Raw genomic sequence first — 23,085 nt, 5'->3', positions numbered from 1 at the left:
AGTGGCTCACACCTGTAATCCTAGCACTTTGGGATACCAAGACTGGTGGATCACCTGAGGTCAGGAGTTCAAGGCCAGCCTGCCTAACATGGTGAAACCCCAACTCTACTAAAAATATAAAAATTAGCTGGGCATGGTGGTGCATGCCTGTAATCCCAGCTACATGGGAGGCTGAGGCAGGAGAATTGCTTGAACCCAGGAGGCAGAGGTTGCAGTGAGCTGAGATCACACTACTGCATTCCAGCCTGGGCAACAGAACAAGACTCCATCTCAAAAAAAGAATGAGGAAGCAATATATGAAGTATGGATGAGGAACAAAAGGAGGATGCTTTAATAAATATGAATAAAGCAAATAAAATTGTACAGGTCACATCAGAGTAGCCTATATTGTAATTTTCAGAAAATAGTTTCAAAAATTAAATCGTATTTTTTTATCAGATTTCATATATTGAACATACCAAAAACAGGATATAAGAAGTGATTTGCCTCCTTTGAAATAAGGATACATTTTGAACATAATTATTTATATATTCTAAAGTACAGTTGGGCCTTAGTAGGGAAATGATGGTCAGAGAGAGCTGTGAATTATGTTTCTGTTTCTGCCATAGTCCACCCTACATGCTAAGCTAATATCCATGATTTTCCCTTGATTGGTTTTGTCATAGGGTCCACCTGGTCAAAAAGGGGATCAAGGAGCCACTGAGATCATAGACTACAACGGCAACCTCCACGAAGCCTTACAGGCAAGTGACTGCTCCCTGCCCTGACATACACTGAGAAGGATGCTGAGGAGCACACATGTAATGTGTGCAAATATGAGCTTCCACACCCTCTATCCTCAGAGGACTCCACTGCTCAAGGCACCCCTTCTCCCTGTTCTCAAGAACCCATCCCCTTCTCTCTGCCCCAGTTTATCTTCTTTATTTTGTAGCATTTTTCAATCCTTTCTTTCCTTTCCTTTCCACCTTCAGATATAGTTAAGCCTTATGAGGGATAAACCTTGTGTTAGTTTGGCCAAGTTTTGCCTCCTTGCTTGCAGAGGGAGCGTGGCAAGGCAATCAAGAGCTCTGTGCCTCTGGGGCTGGAGTTGCTTGTATTCAAATCTCAGCTCTCTTGCTTACTAAATGTGTGACCTAGGGCAAGTTATTTCACTTCTCTGTGCCTCAGTTTCCCTGTCTACAGAATGAGGATGGTAGCAGTATCTTCCTCATAACATTGTTGAGAAGACCAAATGGCACAATATATATTATACTCTAAGAGTAAGCACATAGTAAGCCCTCTATAAGTATTTCTTATTATTGCTACCATATAATTCTTTTCATCTCATTAAGCAAGCAATCGACTATGTGGCTTGTCTCTATCACCTTTGCTTCCCATTCATTCTTTTCATGTTTAGACTCCTGCATTCTAGCCTTTATCATCATTCTGTTGCAGCTTCTCTTACAAAGGTCAATGATAACCTCTACGTCAAGTCCACTGGACTCATCACCCCTGACTTTTTTGTGATATTGATATCAAACTACCTTCCTTTTGAAACTTTTTTTTTTGGTCTCTCTGACCTTCTACTTTCATTTCATTTTTTCCATTCTTCTTCTCTGGCGTATCACCTGTATTTTGGTGTTTCTAATTTCTCTGTCTATTTCCTAGTATCCTCAAATCTCTGATCTTTTCTTGGTACAGCCACTCCCTCTGTGTTCTTCCACATTATGGCTCTCAATTCTTTCGTCTCCAGATATAATCTGTGTATGCTCCCAGCTGTCCAAGAATATTTTCATTATGGAAGTATGAATGCTTTATCAACTTCCACCAATACACACAATTATACTGGTTACCTTTCCCACCTACCAAATGAGTCCCTTTTTTAAGTAACCGGTTTCTGTTAGTGATACTGTGAATCTGGATTTTGGGGGAATAGAAAGTTTAGAGCCATTTTTAAACTATTCTTAGTCCTTTACTTATTCTATCTCACCAAGGGGCTTCTATTCCCTTTTTCAAAGTATCTCTTGAGATTGCCTGTTCTTTCCATTCCCAACTGAGTCCACATCCTGTTTACTTCATGCCTAATACAGCAACAGCTCCGTGACCAATGACTCTTTCCCTAGTACCTCGTTGTCCTTCTAATTCATCTTGTGTATCACTCCAAGATTAATTTTTATAAATGATCATGGCTTCGATGCTTCTAATTTGCTCAGAAACCTAATGACCCCCCTTCTGCCTACTCTATCAAGCCAAAGCTTCTCTACCTTAAGCCCCTATAGTCATGCCCTTCCTGTGGAAAACTTTTCATCTCTCCACAGCAGAGTCTCCCCTGATATAATCATTTTTATCATATCCATACAAATCTCCCCCTTTTTGCCTGTGTTCATCCCACTCTTCTTTCCTTTCTTTCCCATATAAATTCTACACATCAATCCACTGCTGCCACTCAGATGAGTTCTTCCTCTTAATCCAAACATTAGTAGTGGGGTTCTGGTGGTTTACCATTGAAAATCAAACTCCATAGTTGATTTTAGTCTTACCTCTTATGAGATTGTAAGCTTGGTGATAGAAAAACATTTTATGCTTATATTGTCTAGATATGTAAATATTAAATAAATGGTTATTGGTTGAATAAGTATACTTAACTCATGTACAAGCCATTTCTTTGCTTGTAAGCCACATTAGTTGTTTTAAATATTTCTCTGCCACTTTGTACCTGTTTGACTTTTCCATCTTTATGATTTTACTAACACAATCTAATTATGACAGATCTGTACCTCTAATAGGTTCTTTGCTACAACTGTCATTTTTAACTAGTAGAGTACTAAGTCTTTTTTTTTTTTTTTTTTTAATCTATCTTCAGCTCAGCCCATTTTTTGGCCTTTTCAGTCTTTTTCTTCTGGTAAAATACAAAGAGAAGCATGTTTACTGCTTGGAGAAGTGTTGCTTGGACAGTATCTTTAGTCAAGAGCTTGAATTAGTGTTCCTCTGTGTAACTGGATTCGACGTAATCAGTGGCCTCTGGGCTACTGTCAAGTTCTAGAACTAGTTTTCTAAATTGTTCCCTTTTCCCCACAAGTTGATAACTATTTAAGGAAAGAAAGGCAGACAGAGACAGAGAACATGAAGTTTTGGTGTGCCTACTGTGTTTTCAAAGTTCTTATAAAATATAGGGACTTTTTAAAAACTTAGCTTATAAGCAATGTTGTAAATTGCCCTTGAACTACCTCCAATGGCCCCATAATTCTTGCTACCACCTTTAAGGGGTATCTACTTTCTTATCCTCCAAGAACTGCTCCTATATAATTGGGCATTTTTCTGCAACACTGTGATCAAGTTCTCAAAGCATTCTTTGCATGAACTGGCCCTGGCATGAGGCAAGCTATCCTTAGTCTAAAATGGAAATCTCTATTTTGATCTCCCCTCTATTAGCTCAGTCATTTGGGGGAAATTGCTTAATGTATCTATACTTCATTGATCTTATCTGCAAAATGAGGCTGTTATTGGAATAAATGTTTTTCTGTAAGTCCACAAAACCTAATACTATTCTTAGGGTGATTTTTCAGAGCTTCTGAGCACTTTCTACTGATATGCCTAAAAGCACTGTACTTTTTAAAAAATGTGACACCTATATCTCGATATGAAAAGATACCTCTGTTTCTTTTTATCATCTTTAATTCTATATGACTACAAAACAGTCATTATCCATCACTAGTTCATGCTTATGTCTCAACCTAAAGGTTTATTCTTCTTATGGGGTTGGTTGTTAGGCAACTATTTGCTGTGCTTATAGTTATCTTTTCACATCAAAACTGTTGGTTTTCCTAACATAGTGCTCTAGTGAATTGAGTCCCTCATAAAATTAATACATTAGATTGAGAAGAGATAGTAGACATTTATTCTTCTAATTCTCTAACTAGTGATGGATATTTATAGTTTTGCAGGTATGTCATTATTACCCCTTTTAAAGCAATCTGCCACAAATACTCTAGGATAATCAGATAAGTAGAAGTATATTACAGTTATAATCATACCATATTAGAAATATAAAAGTTGACTGTTGCCTCTATTGAAGATTGAGATTTACATAAACATTGCCATAAGCTATTTATTTTTATTTAAGGTGGTTAAATTTCCACAAATTAGCAGTAAAACCTCTGTTTGCTAACTGACTCTTTAAAAAATTCTCATCGTCATCTAAACCAAACCTGTTCTCTAGTATGAATCATGGGCGAGTTTAAGCTTTCACCATTATAAGAAATGAAAGAAAATAACCTTTAATTCTAAAGAGATTCAGATAAACATTTCAGGGAATAAATCACAAAGCAGGCTGCTGGGCTTTAGCCAATTTGCAGTTTCTGTAGTTCATGCCTCCCATTTCACATCGTGTCTCACTAGAGAATGGCATGTCTTTATCACTACCAAAAATTCTGGTTTTCAATTCATTCTTTGAGTTCAGGACAGAATCCTGCTGAGTTTATATAGCTTTAACTTAGATTTGCCACATATAAGAAATGCACGGTGAGCCACATCGTTAGGACTTCTCTGTGTGTCTGCATACTGGTGCTTCCAGGTGGTGGTCAAGACTATGTATTTGTGAAGTTAGCTTATTGTCGTTTGTTTTTCTATTAGCTGGATGGAACACTATACAATTTTAAAGTTTCACAAACATAGTTATTTAACAAAATCATTTAAACTCCATCTGTTAGGTCAGTTACCATTAATAATAATCTTTCATTTTGCAGCTCATTATTAAACATGTTGTTATCCTTAAATGTAAAAAAATACAAACTACCATTATGTTCAGGTGAAAAATGAATTAATATATGGCACATGTTGGAAAACCTCAGAGAGCTCAAATTTGAAGCTCCCTTTCCTTTTTAGGGCTTTATGATCCTGTTTTCTAGTTAAAAAGTAACATGTAGGGCGAGCGCGGTGGCTCACGCCTATAATCCCAGCACTTTGGAAGGCTGAGGCGGGCCAATTATGAGGTCAGGAGATCGAGACCATCCTGGCTAATACAGTGAAACCCCGTCTCTACTAAAAATACAAGAAATTAGTCGGGCGTGGTAGCGGGCACCTGTAGTCCCAGCTACTCGGGTGTCTGAGGCAGGAGAATGGCGTGAACCCGGGAGGCGGAGCTTGCAGTGAGGCGAGATCCTGTCACTGCACTCCAGCCTGGGCGACACAGCGAGACTCCGTGTCAAAAAAAAAAAAAAAAAAAAAATGTAACATGTCATTGGAAGGCAATGATAAAGAAATTATTTCTACTCCTTAATTTTCTAATAGCCTTGTTTAAATGACTTATCTCCACTGTAGGAACAACAACAACAAAAAAGTAGCTTTCTCATAACTACAAATCCAGTTCTTGTTCTAGGTGAATCCCTGAAGAATAAACTGAATGGAATTATGTTACACGGATGTGATGTAAAATTCTGGAACCTTACTTTTTCCTTATAACCTTGCCCCCAGTTTGTGGACATTTTACCTTTTACAACAATTAAAAAAAAAAAAAAAAACAGTAACAACAGCTCAAATCAGAAATTGGAGTGGAATAGTGGAAAACAGAAGGATGGTTTTCAACGGATATCTACAAGTTTAAATGTAATTGAATAATGTTTCTCTATGACCAGAGTCCCTACAGGAAATGTTCTCCCCTCTGTGGGTTCATAAAGCGGTTATCAACCCCATAGAACTTTCAGCACAGAACTTAGACCAGAAAATGTTAATTCAAAAATATGATTCATGGATCCGGAATTATGTTTTAGAGATTAAGACTTTTGAGACAGTATATTTTGTTACAGTTCTCTAGCACTTTAAGAAGTTAGATTAATTCTTTTTTTTTTTTTTTTGAGACGGAGTCTCGCTCTGTCGCCCGGCCTGGAGTGCAGTGGCCGGATCTCAGCTCACTGCAAGCTCCGCCTCCCGGGTTTACGCCATTCTCCTGCCTCAGCCTCCCAAGTAGCTGGGACTACAGGCGCCAGCCACCTCACCCGGCTAGCTTTTTGTATTTTTTTTTAGTAGCGACGGGGTTTCACCGTGTTAGCCAGGATGGTCTCGAACTCCTGACCTCGTGATTCGCCCGTCTTGGCCTCCCAAAGTGCTGGGATTACAGGCTTGAGCCACCGCGCTCGGCCGAAGTTAGATTAATTCTTTCGGTATATACCCCAGTAATGGGATTTCTGGGTGAAACGGTATTTCTAGTTCTAGATCCTTAAGGAATTGCCACACTGTCTTCCACAATGGTTGAACTAAATTACAGCCCCACCAACAGTGTAAAAGTGTTCCTATTTCTCCACATCCTTTTCAGCATCTGTTGTTTCCTGACTTTTTAATGATCGCAATTCTAACTGGCATGAGATGGTATCTCATTGTGGTTTTGATTTTCATTTCTCTAATGACCCGTGATGATGAGCTTTTTTTCATATGTTTGTTGGCCACATAAATGTCTTCTTTTGAAAAATGTCTGTTCATATCATTTGCCCACCTTTTGATGGGGTTGTTTTTTTCTTGTAAATTTAAGTTCTTTGTAGATTCTGGATATTAGCCCTTTGTCAGATGAATAGATTGCAAAAACTTTCTCCCATTCTGTAGGTTTCCTGTTCATTCTGATGATAGTGTCTTTTGCTGTGCAGAAGCTCTTTAGTTTAATTAGATCCCATTTATCCATTTTGGCTCTTGTTGCCATTGCTTTTGGTGTTTTAGTCATGAAGTCTTTGCCCTTGCCTATGTCCTGAATGGTATTGCCTAGGTTTTCTTCTAGGGTTTTTGCGGTTTTAGGTCTTACATTTAAATCTTTAATCCGTCTTGAGTTAATTTTTGTATAAGGTGTAAGGAAGGGGTCCAGTTTCAGTTTTCTGCATATGGCTAGCCAGTTTTCCCAACACCATTTATTAAATAGGGAATCCTTTCCCCATTGCTTGTTTTGTCAGGTTTGTCAAAGATCAGATGGCTGTAAATGTGTGGTGATATTTCTGAGGCCTCTGTTCTGTTCCACTGGTCTATATATCTGTTTTGGTACCAATCTACTTATGTTTTGGTACCAGCACACGTATGTTTATTGCAGTACTATTCACAACAGCAAAGACTTGGAACCAACCCAAATGCCCATCAATGATAGACTGGATAAGGAAAAAGTGGGACATATACACCACGGAATACTATGCAGCCATAAAAAAGAATGAGTTCATGTCCTTTGCAGGAACGTGGATGAAGCTGGAAACCATAATTCTCAGCAAACTAACCCAGGAACAGAAAACCAAACACCGTATGTTCTTACTCATAAGTGGGAGCTGAACAATGAGAACATATGAGCACAGGGAGGGGAACATCACACACTGGGGCCTGTCAGGGAATGAGGGGCAGGGGGAGGGATAGCATTAGGAGAAATACCTAATGTAGATGACGAGTTGATGGGTGCAGCAAACCACGATGATGCATGTATACCTGTGTAACAAATGTGCACATTCTGCACGTGTATCCCAGAACTTAAGTATAACAAATCAAGCAATCAATTTTAAAAACTCATTTGTTTTTCTGATTAAGTTCACAAAAAAATGGAATGCCAAAAAAAAGAAAAGAAATTAGATTAATTCCACGTCGACTAATATCTTTAGTCATGGAACACACACACACACACACACACACACATACACACACAGTTTTAATGCAACAAATGGGCTGCAGACTAAAAGAGAAAAATATACAGTTGGGTATTTCTGTTTTTCCTAATGAAGTGCTCTCTAGAATAGAGCTTTTATCAATAGCAAAATTTCTCAGTTCACAATTATACTGACAAGCCTCTAGCATATACAACTTTACTGCATAATTTTTTCAATCAGGTGAATTAAAATTTTGACATTCTTTTTCTTCAGCTATGGATTTTTAAAATAGGATTCTAAAAATAATTTTTAAAAAATCTCTACAACTATACTGCATTGAAGATAGGATAATATGTTCTCAGTATCTTGTCAACTCCTTATAAGATCACAGTAGCCAAAACATATTCAAAAAGTTGATTATTTCACAAATGTATTACTGTACTTTGGCACACAAAATAGATAACTCTGTCTTTGTCAATACATTTTCCCAACAGAGGATTACCACCTTAACTGTCACGGTAACTCCTATTGCATGCTTTCTGTGGTTTGTGGTTTTGTATTTGGTATTGATGCATGCCAGTCAAAATGGTACTAATGTAGCTATTGTTTTTATCTGATACTTATGTTTTCTTGTATTAATAATCTTTTACATTTGCTCCAGTTGAATCACTTTGTCTGCTTAGTGAAAAGGTCAAGAAAAAAAGTGATTGCTAATTTTCTTAAAAGTCTCTGGCCTTATCTAAACAATATAGCTTTATTCTGTAGGGTTTGGGAAATCAAAGTCTTTGGGGTGGAGGGGCAAGGAGCGTATGTAGAAACAAAGCTAATATTCATAGGCTAATTCATCCCAATATGATAAGTGTGGAGCATGGCAGCAATTTTACGTTGCCTTACCGAATCTACCCAAAAGACCTTCCATCTTATCTTTACCTCAAATGTGTTCATATGTTAGTATATAAATAGGTGGGTTTTTCTAATTATGTAACTAGTAACAATTTTTCCTCATTGCAAATTTATATTTGGGGATATCTGATTACGATAGAAATAAGGGAAGTATATAGTGTGCCTATTTAAGGCATGAATTTTAATACATATAATTACTACTTTTAAAAACTGTGCTTTTTCTTGATTTAGGGTCCTCCTGGACCTCCTGGACCTCAAGGACTACAAGGGCCAAAGGTTATTCTTTATTTACTTGTTTCCATTTATCACATACAGTGCAGACAATCCCACATTAAGTATATGCATCTTTGAAAATCAGTCTTACAAAATGCTGAAGAAACTGAGATCGGCAATATTGTTTTAGAGAGTGAAGAAAGGAAATTGAGGTCTGGACTAAAGGAAGACAGAAAATTAGAAAAGAATTAGGGAAAATAGGAAAAGAAGAGAGAGAAATTTAATTTAGGGGAAGACATTGAGAAAAAGAATATTAAACAAGGGAAAACAGCTCCACAGAAATTATAATGTAAAAAACACTAAATGTGGTGTATGAAAAAAAGAAAATATTTAATTAAAGGAGGATTGGAGAAAATTTAACTTGACACCAAGAAAGATCCTTGCTTCTCTAATGCTTTTCTAATAAAAAGAGTAAGGGAAGTTTTACTATAGTACATTCACAAATCAAAACTTTAGGGATCATTTTTCATAATGCAGTCTTTATTATTTACTTTCAGACATTTTGCCATTTAAATCTTATCTAATGAAACATACCAACTAAAAATAGTAGAAGGTTAGAATTGCTTGCTTATATCTAAACTTTGTTGATGGCTTTATCCCTCCAAACTGAAGCTTAGCCATTCAACCATGTTTGATCAATTAACACATGGCCAGTGATTCTGGCTTTTCAGAACTGAGCTACATGTGTTGAAATATGACTTTCGTCATTGGATTCTTGTAGGAGATTCAAGTTATTTCAAAATTCATCTTTTGTTTACGCTTCTTAGGGCAGTTTATTTGCTAAGTCTATCATAACACACACGCACACATATCAGCTTTCATACTCTCTCAAGATACAAACAGAAATCTAGTATATAGAAAATTTATTTTTCTATTATATAAAGGAATATAAATTACAATATTACTGAGCTCCTTGCCTATATATTTAGAACATAGATCCTAATTTCAAATAGATTTCATGTATAACATTAATGTAAGGTGTGGGATTTTTAACTTTCTATTTCTCCAGCACATTCTTGTCCCTAAGAAACATAACACAAAAAATTATACATAATCTTTATTCTTGGTGAGCAACACTGCCTGGACCCCCATTCAGTAATATCTTGGTGAACTGGACTAGATATCCTAGAAGGAAATCTGCAATTTCTTGTTTCCTTTGTGTAGAACCAACCAAGGGTCTAAGTTCATTATTTCACCTCCTCACTTGACTAAGACTCCAGAACCAAAATTGTCCCCAAAGATAAATACATATCTCATTTCCCACAAACCTCAAAAGTTTCTAGGACTTTTCTCTACAGTCCAAAGACCTAGAGAAGCCCCAAAGGCACACATTCTTTGACCCAGAGAGGCAAAAAGGACCGCCTAGGTAAAAAAAAAAAAAAAGCTGTATCACTAAAACCTGTATTCCCCTGGTTTTTACAATCCAATTGCTATTCATGTCTTACTTCAGTTATTCAGTAACTAATTTTTGAGCCTCCACTCTATGGTAAGGACTAATATCTAGTAAGGATACTAGAAAGAAATTCCAATAAAGGGCTTATGGCCTAGGGAGGGACATAGGCAAGTAAAGGTACAATTGTTAACAGAGTGAGTGCATAGAAGGTCCCTCTAAGTCTTAAGAGCCAAGGGCGACTTTGAGTTGAAACTGAAAGACAGGAAGAAGTTGCCCAGATGAATATCTAGACAAGCAATATGGAGGAGGATTGAGTCATTCTCGCTTACCTCCTACCTTCCCTGTATGCTATCATCCCTCCCCCACCCACCCCACAATGGTCTTATAATTGAGATCTTGTGTTAGCTGATATAGTCCTTTATGTGTTTCATGATCTGTCCTTGAGAAGGTTGGGATAATTGGGGTGGAATGTAGCTATGACCAAGCGACAGCAAAATGTAGCCTGAGTCAAGTATAGAACCGCTTCTAATCTTGGAACTCAGACTGAATGGGAACTTACTCAATTAGCATTTCTCCTTCATTTGTCACACAAGAATTGTCTGATTCCCTACACATCAAATAACTCTTACAAACCCCATTTGAGAGGTGAAGGATAAATGAACAACTCATGAATTATGTTCTCCTTTTAAACACTTGTGAGTCATATTTTAAAGGGAAAAGCCTAGCAAAGCCATCATTATTGGACCCACAGTGCTGACAAGTATTCAGACTCTGAATGAAACGAGGGCTTAGCCAGGTGCATCCAACCTCAGCAGACTTGTTTGTGGCAAAATAAACTTTGCTGCTACCACAAAGAGCAGGAAATCTGAAATAAGAAAAGGCCCTTCCCCCACTGCTTTTCTTGCTTCATTTGTTTATAACCACAAGATCATGCCTTCCTTAAACACTGGAAAGCTCAAATTTCATGCTGTACCTCATAGCTCTTAAAGTTTTTACCAGGGAAAGGAGCTCTAGCCATTTCAATATTGTCGTTTATAGTATCACCAAACAGGCCTTTCTAGAAAACATAGCCTCAGGTCAGCTCTATTGGAAATCTGTCTGTGAGGCAGGCCTCTCACACTCAGAAGAGCTGTTTTTACAAAGTTTCCACAGTGTGGGATTCAGGGATATTTGTAATGGGATCCACATAAATGACTCATTGATACAAAATAATGCTTACTTTTCAAGGAATTTATTTAGTCACTTTTCAAAACTGAAAGGTGACTAAACATTCGCTGTTCGGTTAACTTTCTGGCATATTGTATAAATTTGCTTTTAATGGAACATCTTCAGTTTGAAAAAGCAAACAAAAATCTATATTTTGAGTTTGTCAAAAATCCTTATAAATCATAACATGAATAGTAAATATTAGTTCATTCATAGCACAGTATAAGAAATTGAATTGATTCAAAAGTAATTTTATATAGATTAAGATATCTGATTTATGATATCCTTCAGTGAGGCTTTTCTGGAAATTGCACACTCACAATCATGAATTTGTAACTAACTGTTTGAACTGTGCCAATTAAAATATTGTTGCAAATTCATGAGGCTTTGCATTTTATATTTTTAGGTTAACTGTTATGTTTTCCTTTTTACTGAAATTGGAAAGTAAGAGAAATCATACAGAGGTTGTATGAAGAAAAAAGTTAACTAACTGAGGCAGATAGGTTTTTGTTATAGGATATAGTCAGCTATCAAATTATGTCTATCAGTTTTCTTTGACCACTCTGTTTTAACCTGCATCTCACATGGAGAAAAAATAAAAACACTAAAAGCATTGGATCTTAGCTACATATAAATACTATACATAATCTTGAAGAAAGATTATTACTTCCCTTAGTTTAGATATGTGCTATAATAGAATATTCTCGGGTTATGATGCATTTGCTGAAAGTCAAATTGTACTGTTAACCAACTAGCATCGTTTTTTTATGTAGTGCAATATGTTAACAATGAGAATAGAAGCAAGTCATCTATTTTTACCTTAACAGGGAGAGCAAGGATCTCCAGGAATCCCAGGAATGGATGGAGAGCAGGTAATTTTCACGGATATATACTATTATTCAAAGCATCATTCTTGATTACTACTTTTATTGTAGGTTTGAAGCCAAAATGTCATGAGCATTGATATTTGATACCTTCTTTCTTTTAACCCTTTGTTCTAGAGACTTCATTGACTCTAAAAAGCAATTAGTTTGAAATTAAACCTTAGTTTTCTTTGCAGAAATATCTAAACCATATGATACTTTAGTCTGGTTCTTAATACCTTGTATCAACCTACCAGTGACTCCCCTGCAAATTTTTAGTAGACTTGTAAAATCATTACCAAGTTAGTAAAACCAGCCTAATTTTTGTCAGTTAATACACATATGTCAAGATTCAAATCAGTGACCATAGCTTCCACAAAACTAAATCTTGCCTATATGCCTTATTTAGACAACATTTTCTTTTCCCAAATAAAGATGACACCTAATCCCTAGATCCTTAGAAAATACAGAAACAGGCAGGGAAGTTGTAGCTTGGCAGAGTATGGTAGTATATCTCTGAGGGTTCCCCCTAAAACGGAAGTCGTCAAGCTTTGTTAATAAAAGTCTAGATAGTAAATGCTTTAGGCTTTACAGGCCACATGCAATCTGTGCTGAAGTTTCCTTTTTATTTATTTATTTTTGGTTAACACCTCAACATTTTTTTTTTTTAATTCACTCTGTACAAAAACAATCCCTGGGATGGATTTGGCCTGTAAGCCATGGTTTGGCAACCCCTGCCCTAAAAGAATCTGAGCTGGAGAACATGGACAGTATTCAGAATTTGGAATGGAATCAAAAGGGTTCATTTCAAGATCTTTAGTGTTTTCTTAGTTTCCATTATTTACCCGAGAAATGGCTAAAATCAGGAAAATCATAAGAAATCAAAAGGATTCTTAATACAGCTAGTGAACATATACGCCTTAGAAGAAAGTATTAGATAGGAAAATTAGGTTTAGGAGATGTTATTTTTAATATCAGAGTTATATGTTGAAATAATGATAATGCCATATTAAATGAGCATGTGATAAAAAAAACATAGATACCTTAGATGATTTGCTATATCATAGATCACTTAGAATTTTAAAGTCTGTTTATGTTACTTCTCTGACCATTGGTCATTATAAGTAATTAATTTGACATGTATAATGATATACAATATGACTCCTACAGATATAGTAGCTAGCTTTTTTTTTTTTTTTCTATAGGCTTTGCAAGGTCTTCTTCTGTCACTAAGTTGCCATCTGGCTGCTCTCTGTCAGTAGATCCCTGAAAATAATCCAGGTGTTTTTAATCAGTAAGATCCATCTATTCATTCAGGCATCTACTCACCCAGTGGGTAATTCTGAACTAGGTGCTATTAAATAGGTACAGTTAACAAGAAAAGTTCCTTTCCATAAATAATTTTTCTCCATGAATAGTTTTTAATAAATAAAAGATAAACAGGTTTGTGCAGCCTAGAAGCCCCTTACCATAATAACTATGATCATCTCTACTGAAGAATGAGCCATCAGTATATTGAAGTGAGTTTCCTAGGATGAAAATGCTGAAAAATATAAATTAATGTCAGTACTAATATTATAAAATTCAGGCCAGGCGTGGTGGCTCATGCCTGTAATCTCAGCACTTTGGGAGGCCAAGATGGGCAGATCACCTGAGGTCAGGAGTTTGAGACCAGCCTGGCCAACATGGTGAAACCTCGTCTCTACTAAAAGTACAAAAATTAGCTGGGCGTGGTGGTGTATGCCTGTAGTCCCAGCTACTTGGGAGGCTGAAGCAGAAGAATGGCTTGAACCTGGGAGCCGGAGGGTACAGTGAGCCAAGATCACGCCATTGCAGTCCAGCCTGGGTGACAGAGTGAGACTCCGACTCAAAAAAAAAACCAAAAATTACAAAATTCAGACTTGTTAACATTCAAAATGCATATTTATTTCCTCACTGTAAAGGAGAATAAAAATAACATTCTGACTCACCTCATAGAGACATCATGAGAACAAAATAAGAACACTGTGAAGAGGTTGTCATACTTTTAAGCATTGATTGAGCATTAGTGTGCGGTAAAAGATCCAATGATTTACCAGTCTGTAGACTGGACCATTGCAAACTGATGGTGACTGGAACTTCTGCCTGCAGTTAGGAGGGAGGAGAGTATAGTGGATAGAGATGAGAGAAATTTGTCTGGACATTTGTTATTATATAAAACTAGGTCCCGATTCCGAATACATCCTGTATTGTTGAGAATGAAATCTATTAAGTTGTTTTCAGGTGTGGTGAGATAGAATTAGCTGCCAGGTAAAAATACAAAATCAGGAGAAATTATGTCAAAACCTAAGTTCATGTTTTTCATACTTAAATGGTCTAATAGAGCTTAATCTATTTCATTATAGGGAGAAATAGTACTGATTGCATGTAGAAGGTTGCTGTAAGAAATAACTCTACCTAAAGACAAAAATCAGAATCATCTCAACATTGAACCCACCTACTAATGAAATTGATCCGGAATTCTATTTTCCCTAGGATGTAATTATCAGGGGTCAGTATGCTGCTTACATGCCAACCCTATCTATCGTTTTTAGGGACTCAAAGGCTCAAAGGGAGACATGGGGGACCCAGGTATGACAGGCGAAAAAGGAGGAATTGGACTTCCTGGATTACCGGTAGGTTTATAGTTTTTGTTTGTTGATACTTTTTATGTTATGTTCTTATTAAGGTAAATTAAACAATCAGAAAAGAGTTATATCATTAGCTGCAATCTCATCTAGTGGTTCATCTAATATTTTTATTTTGAAATATTTGAGGGGTATTATTGGTTAATTACTCTAGGGAACTCAAATTGTAAAGCTTGTAACCAAATGAATTATAAAGTAAGCCTTCATGTTTTCCTGAGTTGTTTTCCCTAGAAGATAATAAAATAAACATAGTTGGCCACTTTAATTTAGTATGCATAAGATGATATTAACTGGTTATTATGAAATAAACCATAATAAAGAAATGAGCCAAAAAATACAGGACAATTAAAAAACAAGTTTCTCTGGAAAGTGTCCTCTGTGTGAATGATACTATGGGATGGTATTTTGTGGTTTTCCCCATAATTCTAACCCAGAATTTGGAGGAGAAAATGTAAAAATTGTTTTAAAAAATGCAGTAAACTACACTGCCTTAGACTTTTTTATAAAACAACGAAGTATATAAATGTCAAAAAAAACTAAGTTAAAAGACTTACCTCTGCTGTTTAAATTGCACACCACCATAAAAGATATAACATTTATATCTCAATATATTTAACACCGTAGGACTTTAACCAATCAAGCTCAAGCCAGTTTGTATTTACTTTATATTTTATTTTACATATCGCCCATAATCCTAGAGATTTTAGTAAAGTTGCTATTTTAAGCTAGAATACAAGGAGATAAATCCTTCTTTTATGTAGCAAGTGCATGATATTATAAAATGTCAAGAGAACAATGGGTTTGGGGAGAAAATTCAGTTGTCTCTTACACTGGAAATAACTTTATCTGCTTAACCCTGCTTACTGGTTGTTTGTAGGGAGCCAATGGAATGAAAGGAGAAAAAGGAGATTCTGGAATGCCAGGTCCACAGGGTCCTTCTGTAAGTCCATGGTGGCTGAACTTCCATGGTTCCTGAACCTTCTCACACGCTCACCTGTTACTTACCTATACCAGCTCTGCCAGATGACTGAACAGTAGACAGACCTCAAATTTCTTGGTTTGTCAAACTGTAGAAGAAACATCCATTAGCCTTGCACAGTGAGAGACAAAGTATATCAGAGGTCTGAGGTAGAAGCAGGTTTTCAGAGAACTGTCTAATCCTGAGGAAAAAAAAATCAATGGTTTTCTCATAACAATGGATAGATCTTTGTGAATATAGAACATCCTTGTTTGTTTCTCCAGAGTCCTGCTTATGCTTAGTGAAATATTTGAGTTTGATAGTAGTGACATTATAGCGTTTCTTGGTAATCAGTTGCTTCCTTTTCTTTTAATATACTTTTGATTTATTCTGGCTTTTGTAGAACTTTTTTTTGGAGTTTTTTTAAAATTCTCACAAGGAATTTCTAAATCTAGAGAATCAAACACATCACTTATTCCAGTATCTTTCTTCCTCTGCAACTACTAATGGCCTTAGCAGAACCCCAGCACAAGATTCAAGTTGAACTGCCTTATCTAAATGAAGTAACCAAAAACATTTTTATTTTTTGGACATACAGATCATAGGCCCACCAGGCCCACCAGGTCCCCATGGCCCACCTGGCCCCATGGTAAGTTTCCCTTCTTTCTAAAATGTAATTCCTTATTTATGAGCATGCTACTAGACAGAACATGAACACATCCCTCTAAACAGTCAGCTTGTATTTTGTACTACTCTCTGTGGAATGGATGGAAAATACCAGGTGCTTTGAGATATATTAACTTTACAGTGTTGTCATTCACTCTCCCAAACACATATGTTGGGAAGAGATAAGAGTAGTTTTGTGATAGAGGTGAGGAAAGACAAACAGATATAGCAAGCTCTACTACAACCTTACAGCGTGAACACTGGCAAATCATTTTATCCAGCCGCTGCTCTAATACCAGCAGAATAAGATTTAGAATCAGCTGGACACAATGACTCATGCCTGTAATCCCAACACTTTGGGAGGCCGAGGTGGGCAGATCATTTGAGGTCAGGAGTTACCAGCCTGGGCAACATGGCAAAACCCCATCTCTACAAAAAATACAAAAATTAACTGGCCATGGTGGCACATGCCTGTAGTCCCAGCTACTCAGGAGGCTGAGGTGGGAGGATTGCCTGAGCCCAGGGAGGCCGAGGTTGCAGTGAGTTGTGATCGTGCCCTTGCACTTCAGCCTGGGAGACAGTGAGACCCTATCTCAAAAATATTTCATCCCTTTCTGACTAGCTCCATTTCTATTTTATACCATAAACAATTATTATTGACTTCTCCTTCTTCTCCTTCTCCTTCTCCTTCTTCTTCCTTCTCCTTCCTCCCTCCCTCCTTTTCTCTTTCTTTCTTTCTTTCTTTCTTTCTTTCTTTCTCTCTCTCTTTCTTCTTTCTTTCTCCTTTTTTTTTTTTTTTTTTTTGAGACAGGGTCTCACTCTGTGGCCCAGGCTGGAGTACAGTGGCACGATCATGGCTCATTGCAACCTCTGTCTCCTGGGCTCAGGTGATTCCCACATCAGCCTCCTGAGTAGCTGGGACTATGGCACATGTCACCAACCACGCCCAGTTAATTTTTGTATTTTTTGAATAGATGAAGTTTCACCACATTGCCCAAGCTGGTCTTGAACTGCTGGACTCAAGTGATGCACCCGCCTTGGCCTCCCAAAGTGCTGGGATTACAGGTGTGAGCCACCTTGCCCAGTGTGACCTTATTTTCTTAACACTAGATGGTTCATTAAGAATTAAGCAAATGGCATACTTTTGGCTTTTTTAAAAAATACTCCCTCTACTATAAGATAGAAAGTTAAATTAGAAAATGCTACAGCCTGTTCGTATCATAAAATTAATTAGTTTAGAGGAATTTTAAGCCATTATTAAAATGAGATAAGAATCCCTGATAAAGTAACAGCCATTTCTTGAAAATGCTTACCTGAAACTTATCAAAAAGGAAAATATTATTCTAATGTGGACATATGTAACAAATATATAGCCATTGATTAATATAAACTTTTTCCTGAAGTTTTATAATTTTACTGATGGATATTTAAATACTCCTTTCTCCAAATAGTTTGTTTAAATCACTTGAAATGTTTACAGCAATCCACAGTAACCTTAATTTAAGTTGACTAGTCTGTATATTTAGATTTTCTACAAAATAAGTGTTTTGTAATCTTGAGTCATGCATGCATTATGACTTTCTTCCACTGATAAACAATTATTACAAGAACTTTGAAGAATTTGCTTTTGTAAAAATAAATGCAATCTAAATAATAATGCTTAGCTTTCCTACACAACAATCTTTTCTTTAATCTTAAATAAATGATGTTCCAGAATCCCAAACTTGGGTGTCATCTCCTCACTTCCTGTCTTCTTTAGATTATTCAACACCTTGGGTCTGGAAGAGTTAATGGAAAACCTCTCATATTCCCTGGCACTTAAAGTCTGGGGCTTCTCTTTGGCAAATTTCTCTTTGAAGTCATATTTTTATTTCATTTGAACTCATGAAGCATCTTGCTTATTCCATTCAGAGTTTTTAATGGTAATTTGAAAAAATTACCATTTTTTCAAAAAAAAAGGAGACAGAAGAAAGAAAGAAAGAGAAAGAAAGAAAGAAAGAAAGAAAGGGAAAGAAAGAAAGAGAGAAAGGGAGGGAGGGAGGGAGGAAGGAGAAGGAGGAAGAAGAAGAAGGAGAAGAAGTCAATAATAATTGTTTATGGTATAAAATAGAAATGGAGCTAGTCAGAAAGGGATGACTGGCTATGCTCTGTGGCTTAGATCATTCCAATAATGCTCTTTCTTGAGCAATGGGAGAAAAGAGTGACCATAATTTACTTATTCAGAATACCATTTTTTCCTACTTCTTTCTTCCATGTAACCCTGGTGGATTTCTCCCTCCTCAAAGGTATTAGCAGACAGAATTGCTATTAATGAATTTCCTATTACAGAGCAATCCAAGAACTGGCAGGAACTTTTGGTAGGTAATAAATAATATCCACTAGCCTGCCTCTAGCTATAGCTCAAACAAGAAGATTCTTGTCTTACATCTCTTTTGTTACGTGATATAATATTCACTCCTGCTGGGAAATAGAGAATCAATTCTTAATTAAAAGCTCTTTTTCCATTTTCAGGGACCTCATGGACTTCCTGGACCAAAGGTAATCCAACAAATCCCTTGATTATTTGATTTCTGCTTCCTTGATAATCATGGAGAAGCATGACAGAAGCATGTCTCTCCTGTCTTATTTGTCAAGTAATGTTGATAATCTTTGAGCCTTTAAGCATCCAGATGTTTAAATCTCATAACACAAAACAACTTATAACAAATTTAAGTGATCACCTGGAGATAAATTATTTCTCATTTTGCCTTTTTCCTGGTTACTATGTAAGCTTCTCAAATTATGAATCCTAATGTACTCAAGTCAACCATTTAGAAGTGAATCTGATGAGATTCTCAGACTAGTCTAGATGCTTTTTTAATGGTATCTCTACCTGTATATTTGGATGTTATTAATTGATATTTCTTGCTTGCCATGTAGTCATACCACATCTAAATGCTTTGCCTCTCCAGGATCTTAATTTTGTATTCGCCCAGAGGTCATTGGTCTAGAAGCGGGTGGGGTATTTCAGGTGTGCTATACTGGGAAGAAGATCACAGCACTTACATGCATTCTATACTTTTGGGTTAAAAAGAGAACATGGGAGAAAAGCTCCTCTTTATCAGAATTAGTGTAGCTTGCATGATGAAGATGGTCTCCACCTGTCCTTTGCCTTAGTCTAGACTGAAAGGACATCCTGGCAGATTAAAATAAGCCCTGAAAGACAAGCTCCCCCTTTCAGGGAGCATACGTGATGAAGACTTATGTTCTAATCTCAGTCTTGCCAGGCTGTATCACTTTGAGCAGATTATGGACCCTCTCTGATCCTTTATTTACTCAACTGGGTAACTCACCTTACAGTGCTGTGATAACTTAATGAGGTATGATTATAAAACACTTAGCAAAATATCTGGTGCAGCTGTTGATAAATATCAAAAGACAGCTGTTATTGTTGCTATGTGATACTTGGTTCTGAACAGAAAAATTCTATAACTCATCCTCAAGCCTGCTTGAAAGAAGGTTCATGAACTCCTGAGAGTGCCTCAGTAGTGAGCTGGTGCAACTAACAGGTAGTGAGCTGGGAAGACACATAAAGGCAATGTTGGCACTAGGCGTCACAAAGCCCAGAGGCAGGCCACTGTCTCCTCTGGGGAGGCTGGCTCTCTTTAGCCCACCCAGCTCTAGGGATGGTGGCAGGTATTGGTCTGACTCAGAAAATCTGGGTTTCCTTTTCCCAGTCAGGCAGGTGACACCCAGGAATGGGAGAAGTTCACGCCTCTTTATTCTTCTTAGACTACCTTACCTTCCAATAAGGCCAGTGAGTTAACAGTATCTCAGAAGCATGAATTAGACTTTGGGGTGAGAGTACTATCTGGGGGAGTCAGAAGACAGAGCACCATCTATCAGCTTTGTGATCTTAGTAGTTGTTTAATCTCCCTTGGCCTTTTTCCCCATCTGGACAAAATCAGTGCTTGCTACTCTTGGATTTTTTTTTTTTTTTTTTTTTTGAGATGATATTTCGCTCGTTTCCCAGGCTGGAGAGCAATGGTGCAGTCTCGGGTCACTGCAACCTCTGCCTCCTGGGTTCAAGTGATTCTCCTACCTCAGCCTCCCAAGTAGCTGGGATTACAGGCACCCACCACCATGCCCGACTAATTTTGGTATTTTTCGTAGAGACGAGGCTTTACCATGTTGGCCACGCTGATCTTGAACTCCTGACCCCAGGTGATCTGCGTGCCTTGGCCTCCTACGGTGCTGGGATTATAAGTGTGAGCCACCGCGCCCAGCCCTACTCTTGGATTTTAAGATGCCAACAAAAACCAGCCTGGTCATAATGACTAAGGATAATGCCACCAAGATGTTTAATTTCATAAGTGATTCAGATATGCTATCACAGTTGGATTAGGAGATGCCCAAGATGCTTTTGATTTCTAAAATGCAACAATTTATTTTGTCCATACAACTTCAATTCTTACTTAAATCATAAGTTTCAGATACTATAAAGTTGAAAAGACGTCATCGATATCTATGCAAGTTCCCTGATTTCATAGATGATAAACTACAGGCCCAAACAGTTTAGGTTATTTGCCCCAAATTACACAGCTAGTTCACGACACATCTGGGACTAGAACTTAGGTCCAGACTTGAAATTTGGTCTTTCTGTCACTGGATTTAACCCCAAGTACCTCAAGACCACTTGTTGAAAGTACACACACATACAAACCCACAGATCTCAAATTAGTCACTGACTATTGAGCCTTGGCCTTCATATCGTGTCCTCAATCAGTAGAATTCCCAGGATACTACCTTACCAACAACCGACACATTTGGACTTGCTAGAGTGGCTGCATGGCAAACATCCTATCTTCAAAATCCTGAAGTTTTTTATGCCATGCCAATGTGTTCATCACTTTGCGACCCCCTTTGAAAGTTCAAATACATAACATGATTCCATGCATGAATCTAGCTCAGTGTTTCCCAGAATTTCCTGATAAGAATCACCTGGGAGGCTTATTAAAGCTACCCATTTCTGTGCTGCCATGGACTGGGTGGGGCCCTGAACTCTTTATGTTTAACAAGCGCTACACTGACTTACATCATTAGGCAAGTTGAGTAAATACTACCCAGGTCGGCCGGGCGCGGTGGCTCAAGCCTGTAATCCCAGCACTTTGGGAGGCCGAGACGGGCGGATCACGAGGTCAGGAGATCGAGACCATCCTGGCTAACACGGTGAAACCCCGTCTCTACTAAAAATACAAAAAATTAGCCGGGCGAGGTGGCGGGCGCCTGTAGTCCCAGCTACTCCGGAGGCTGAGGCAGGAGAATGGCGTGAACCCGGGAGGCGGAGCTTGCAGTGAGCTGAGATCCGGCCACTGCACTCCAGCCTGGGTGACAGAGCAAGACTCCGTCTCAAAAAAAAAAAAAAAATACTACCCAGGTTAAAAACCCCTTCTGCCATGTCAGTGTAGCCTCTTCCCTTTCCCGTCCCAACCCAGCAAGACTCTATAGGGCATTTGTGTCTGAAATCATCTTTCATTCACAAGCCCTTCAAGATTTTCTTGGCAAATTAATGTCTACATGTAAAAGTTGACAAGTATACAGGTCAGAACTTGATATCTAACATGTTGTTACTGATGGAAAATAGGTGTACTGTATTTCTTGGTTTTTAAAAATAGAGTCAATAATTTATCATTTACTGTGGCTTTTATAATGTCACCCTGAGTTAAATTCATACTTTCTTTATTCTAACATTGGGCAGATGGATAGTTAGTAAAACTACATTTAAGTTCTTTGATCTTCATATTTTCTCCTGGGATTGGTGATTTGTTGATTAGTCCATGTAGGGATCTGACTTGGCAAGGGCAGTGAATGAGGACTTGCTAAATGGCATTACTTCAAACATCAGCTGCTACATTTTTAGTTCATTCTGTTGGACAACATGCTTAAAGGCTTAAAATATCTGTCTATAACCCTGTCCTGCATATTCCAGTTTTCCATTCCAGCAGAGTGGGTTTATTTTTTTTTACTGAATCTTCTTCAGCATCCTCCACTCGATTGTCTTTGAATTATTTGATCATAAAAATGTGGTATAACATGAATTTCCTTGAGATAGAACTGAAAAATTTAGGAAATCAACCATACATATTTTTATTGTAAGGAGCACACTTTCCTGGGAATTTTGATTTCTAGAATATTATTGTTGATGTCAGTTTAGTAACTAATTTTAACTTTAAAAATTAATATTTGGTGCAAGACAAATCTAGCCTGACTCTGCTGTTTCCTAAAACTGGAATCTGCAACTATTTCAGAGACTGGCTCTCTTCTCTCACAGTTTAAACACCCATAATAGCAACCAAAATTGGCATTTGCTTTTGCATTTAGGGTGAACCAGGGTTAAATGGTGTTAAAGGATTGAAGGGTGAACCAGGTCAAAAGGGTGACAGAGGACCCCTTGGTCTTCCAGTAAGTAAAGAAAACTTTCCATTTTAGTGCAAATCTCAGATTTTTCTTTCTACCCTACGTGATAACTCTAGTTTACTCAGCAGCTCGTACTGTTGAGGTTTCTGTAATTAGGAAACATATTATGTTCGAGGAGAGC

General features: G+C 37.4%; 1 protein-coding gene across 7 annotated transcripts in view; it reads left to right on the top strand.

Annotated features, from left to right (window-relative positions):
- The window catches only part of COL25A1 (collagen type XXV alpha 1 chain), a 452,942-nt gene that overhangs the window by 402,728 nt on the left and 27,129 nt on the right, over nucleotides 1–23,085 (top strand). For 5 of the 7 annotated variants that reach the window (XM_033214966.1, XM_033214965.1, XM_033214964.1 and 2 more), the window contains 8 exons: nucleotides 666–743; nucleotides 8,715–8,759; nucleotides 12,183–12,227; nucleotides 14,792–14,872; nucleotides 15,762–15,824; nucleotides 16,441–16,491; nucleotides 19,020–19,046; nucleotides 22,869–22,949. In XM_033214966.1, the coding sequence (XP_033070857.1) occupies nucleotides 666–743; nucleotides 8,715–8,759; nucleotides 12,183–12,227; nucleotides 14,792–14,872; nucleotides 15,762–15,824; nucleotides 16,441–16,491; nucleotides 19,020–19,046; nucleotides 22,869–22,949 (471 nt within the window). The remainder of the gene's footprint in view (nucleotides 1–665; nucleotides 744–8,714; nucleotides 8,760–12,182; nucleotides 12,228–14,791; nucleotides 14,873–15,761; nucleotides 15,825–16,440; nucleotides 16,492–19,019; nucleotides 19,047–22,868; nucleotides 22,950–23,085) is intronic. The other 2 variants (XM_033214968.1, XM_033214967.1) reach the window with 1 other exon arrangement.

Source organism: Trachypithecus francoisi, unplaced genomic scaffold, assembly GCF_009764315.1.
Source record: "Trachypithecus francoisi isolate TF-2019V2 unplaced genomic scaffold, Tfra_2.0 Lachesis_group1, whole genome shotgun sequence".
In the NCBI taxonomy this organism is placed as follows: domain Eukaryota; kingdom Metazoa; phylum Chordata; class Mammalia; order Primates; family Cercopithecidae; genus Trachypithecus; species Trachypithecus francoisi.
This window is presented reverse-complemented; position numbering and strand designations above follow the sequence as displayed.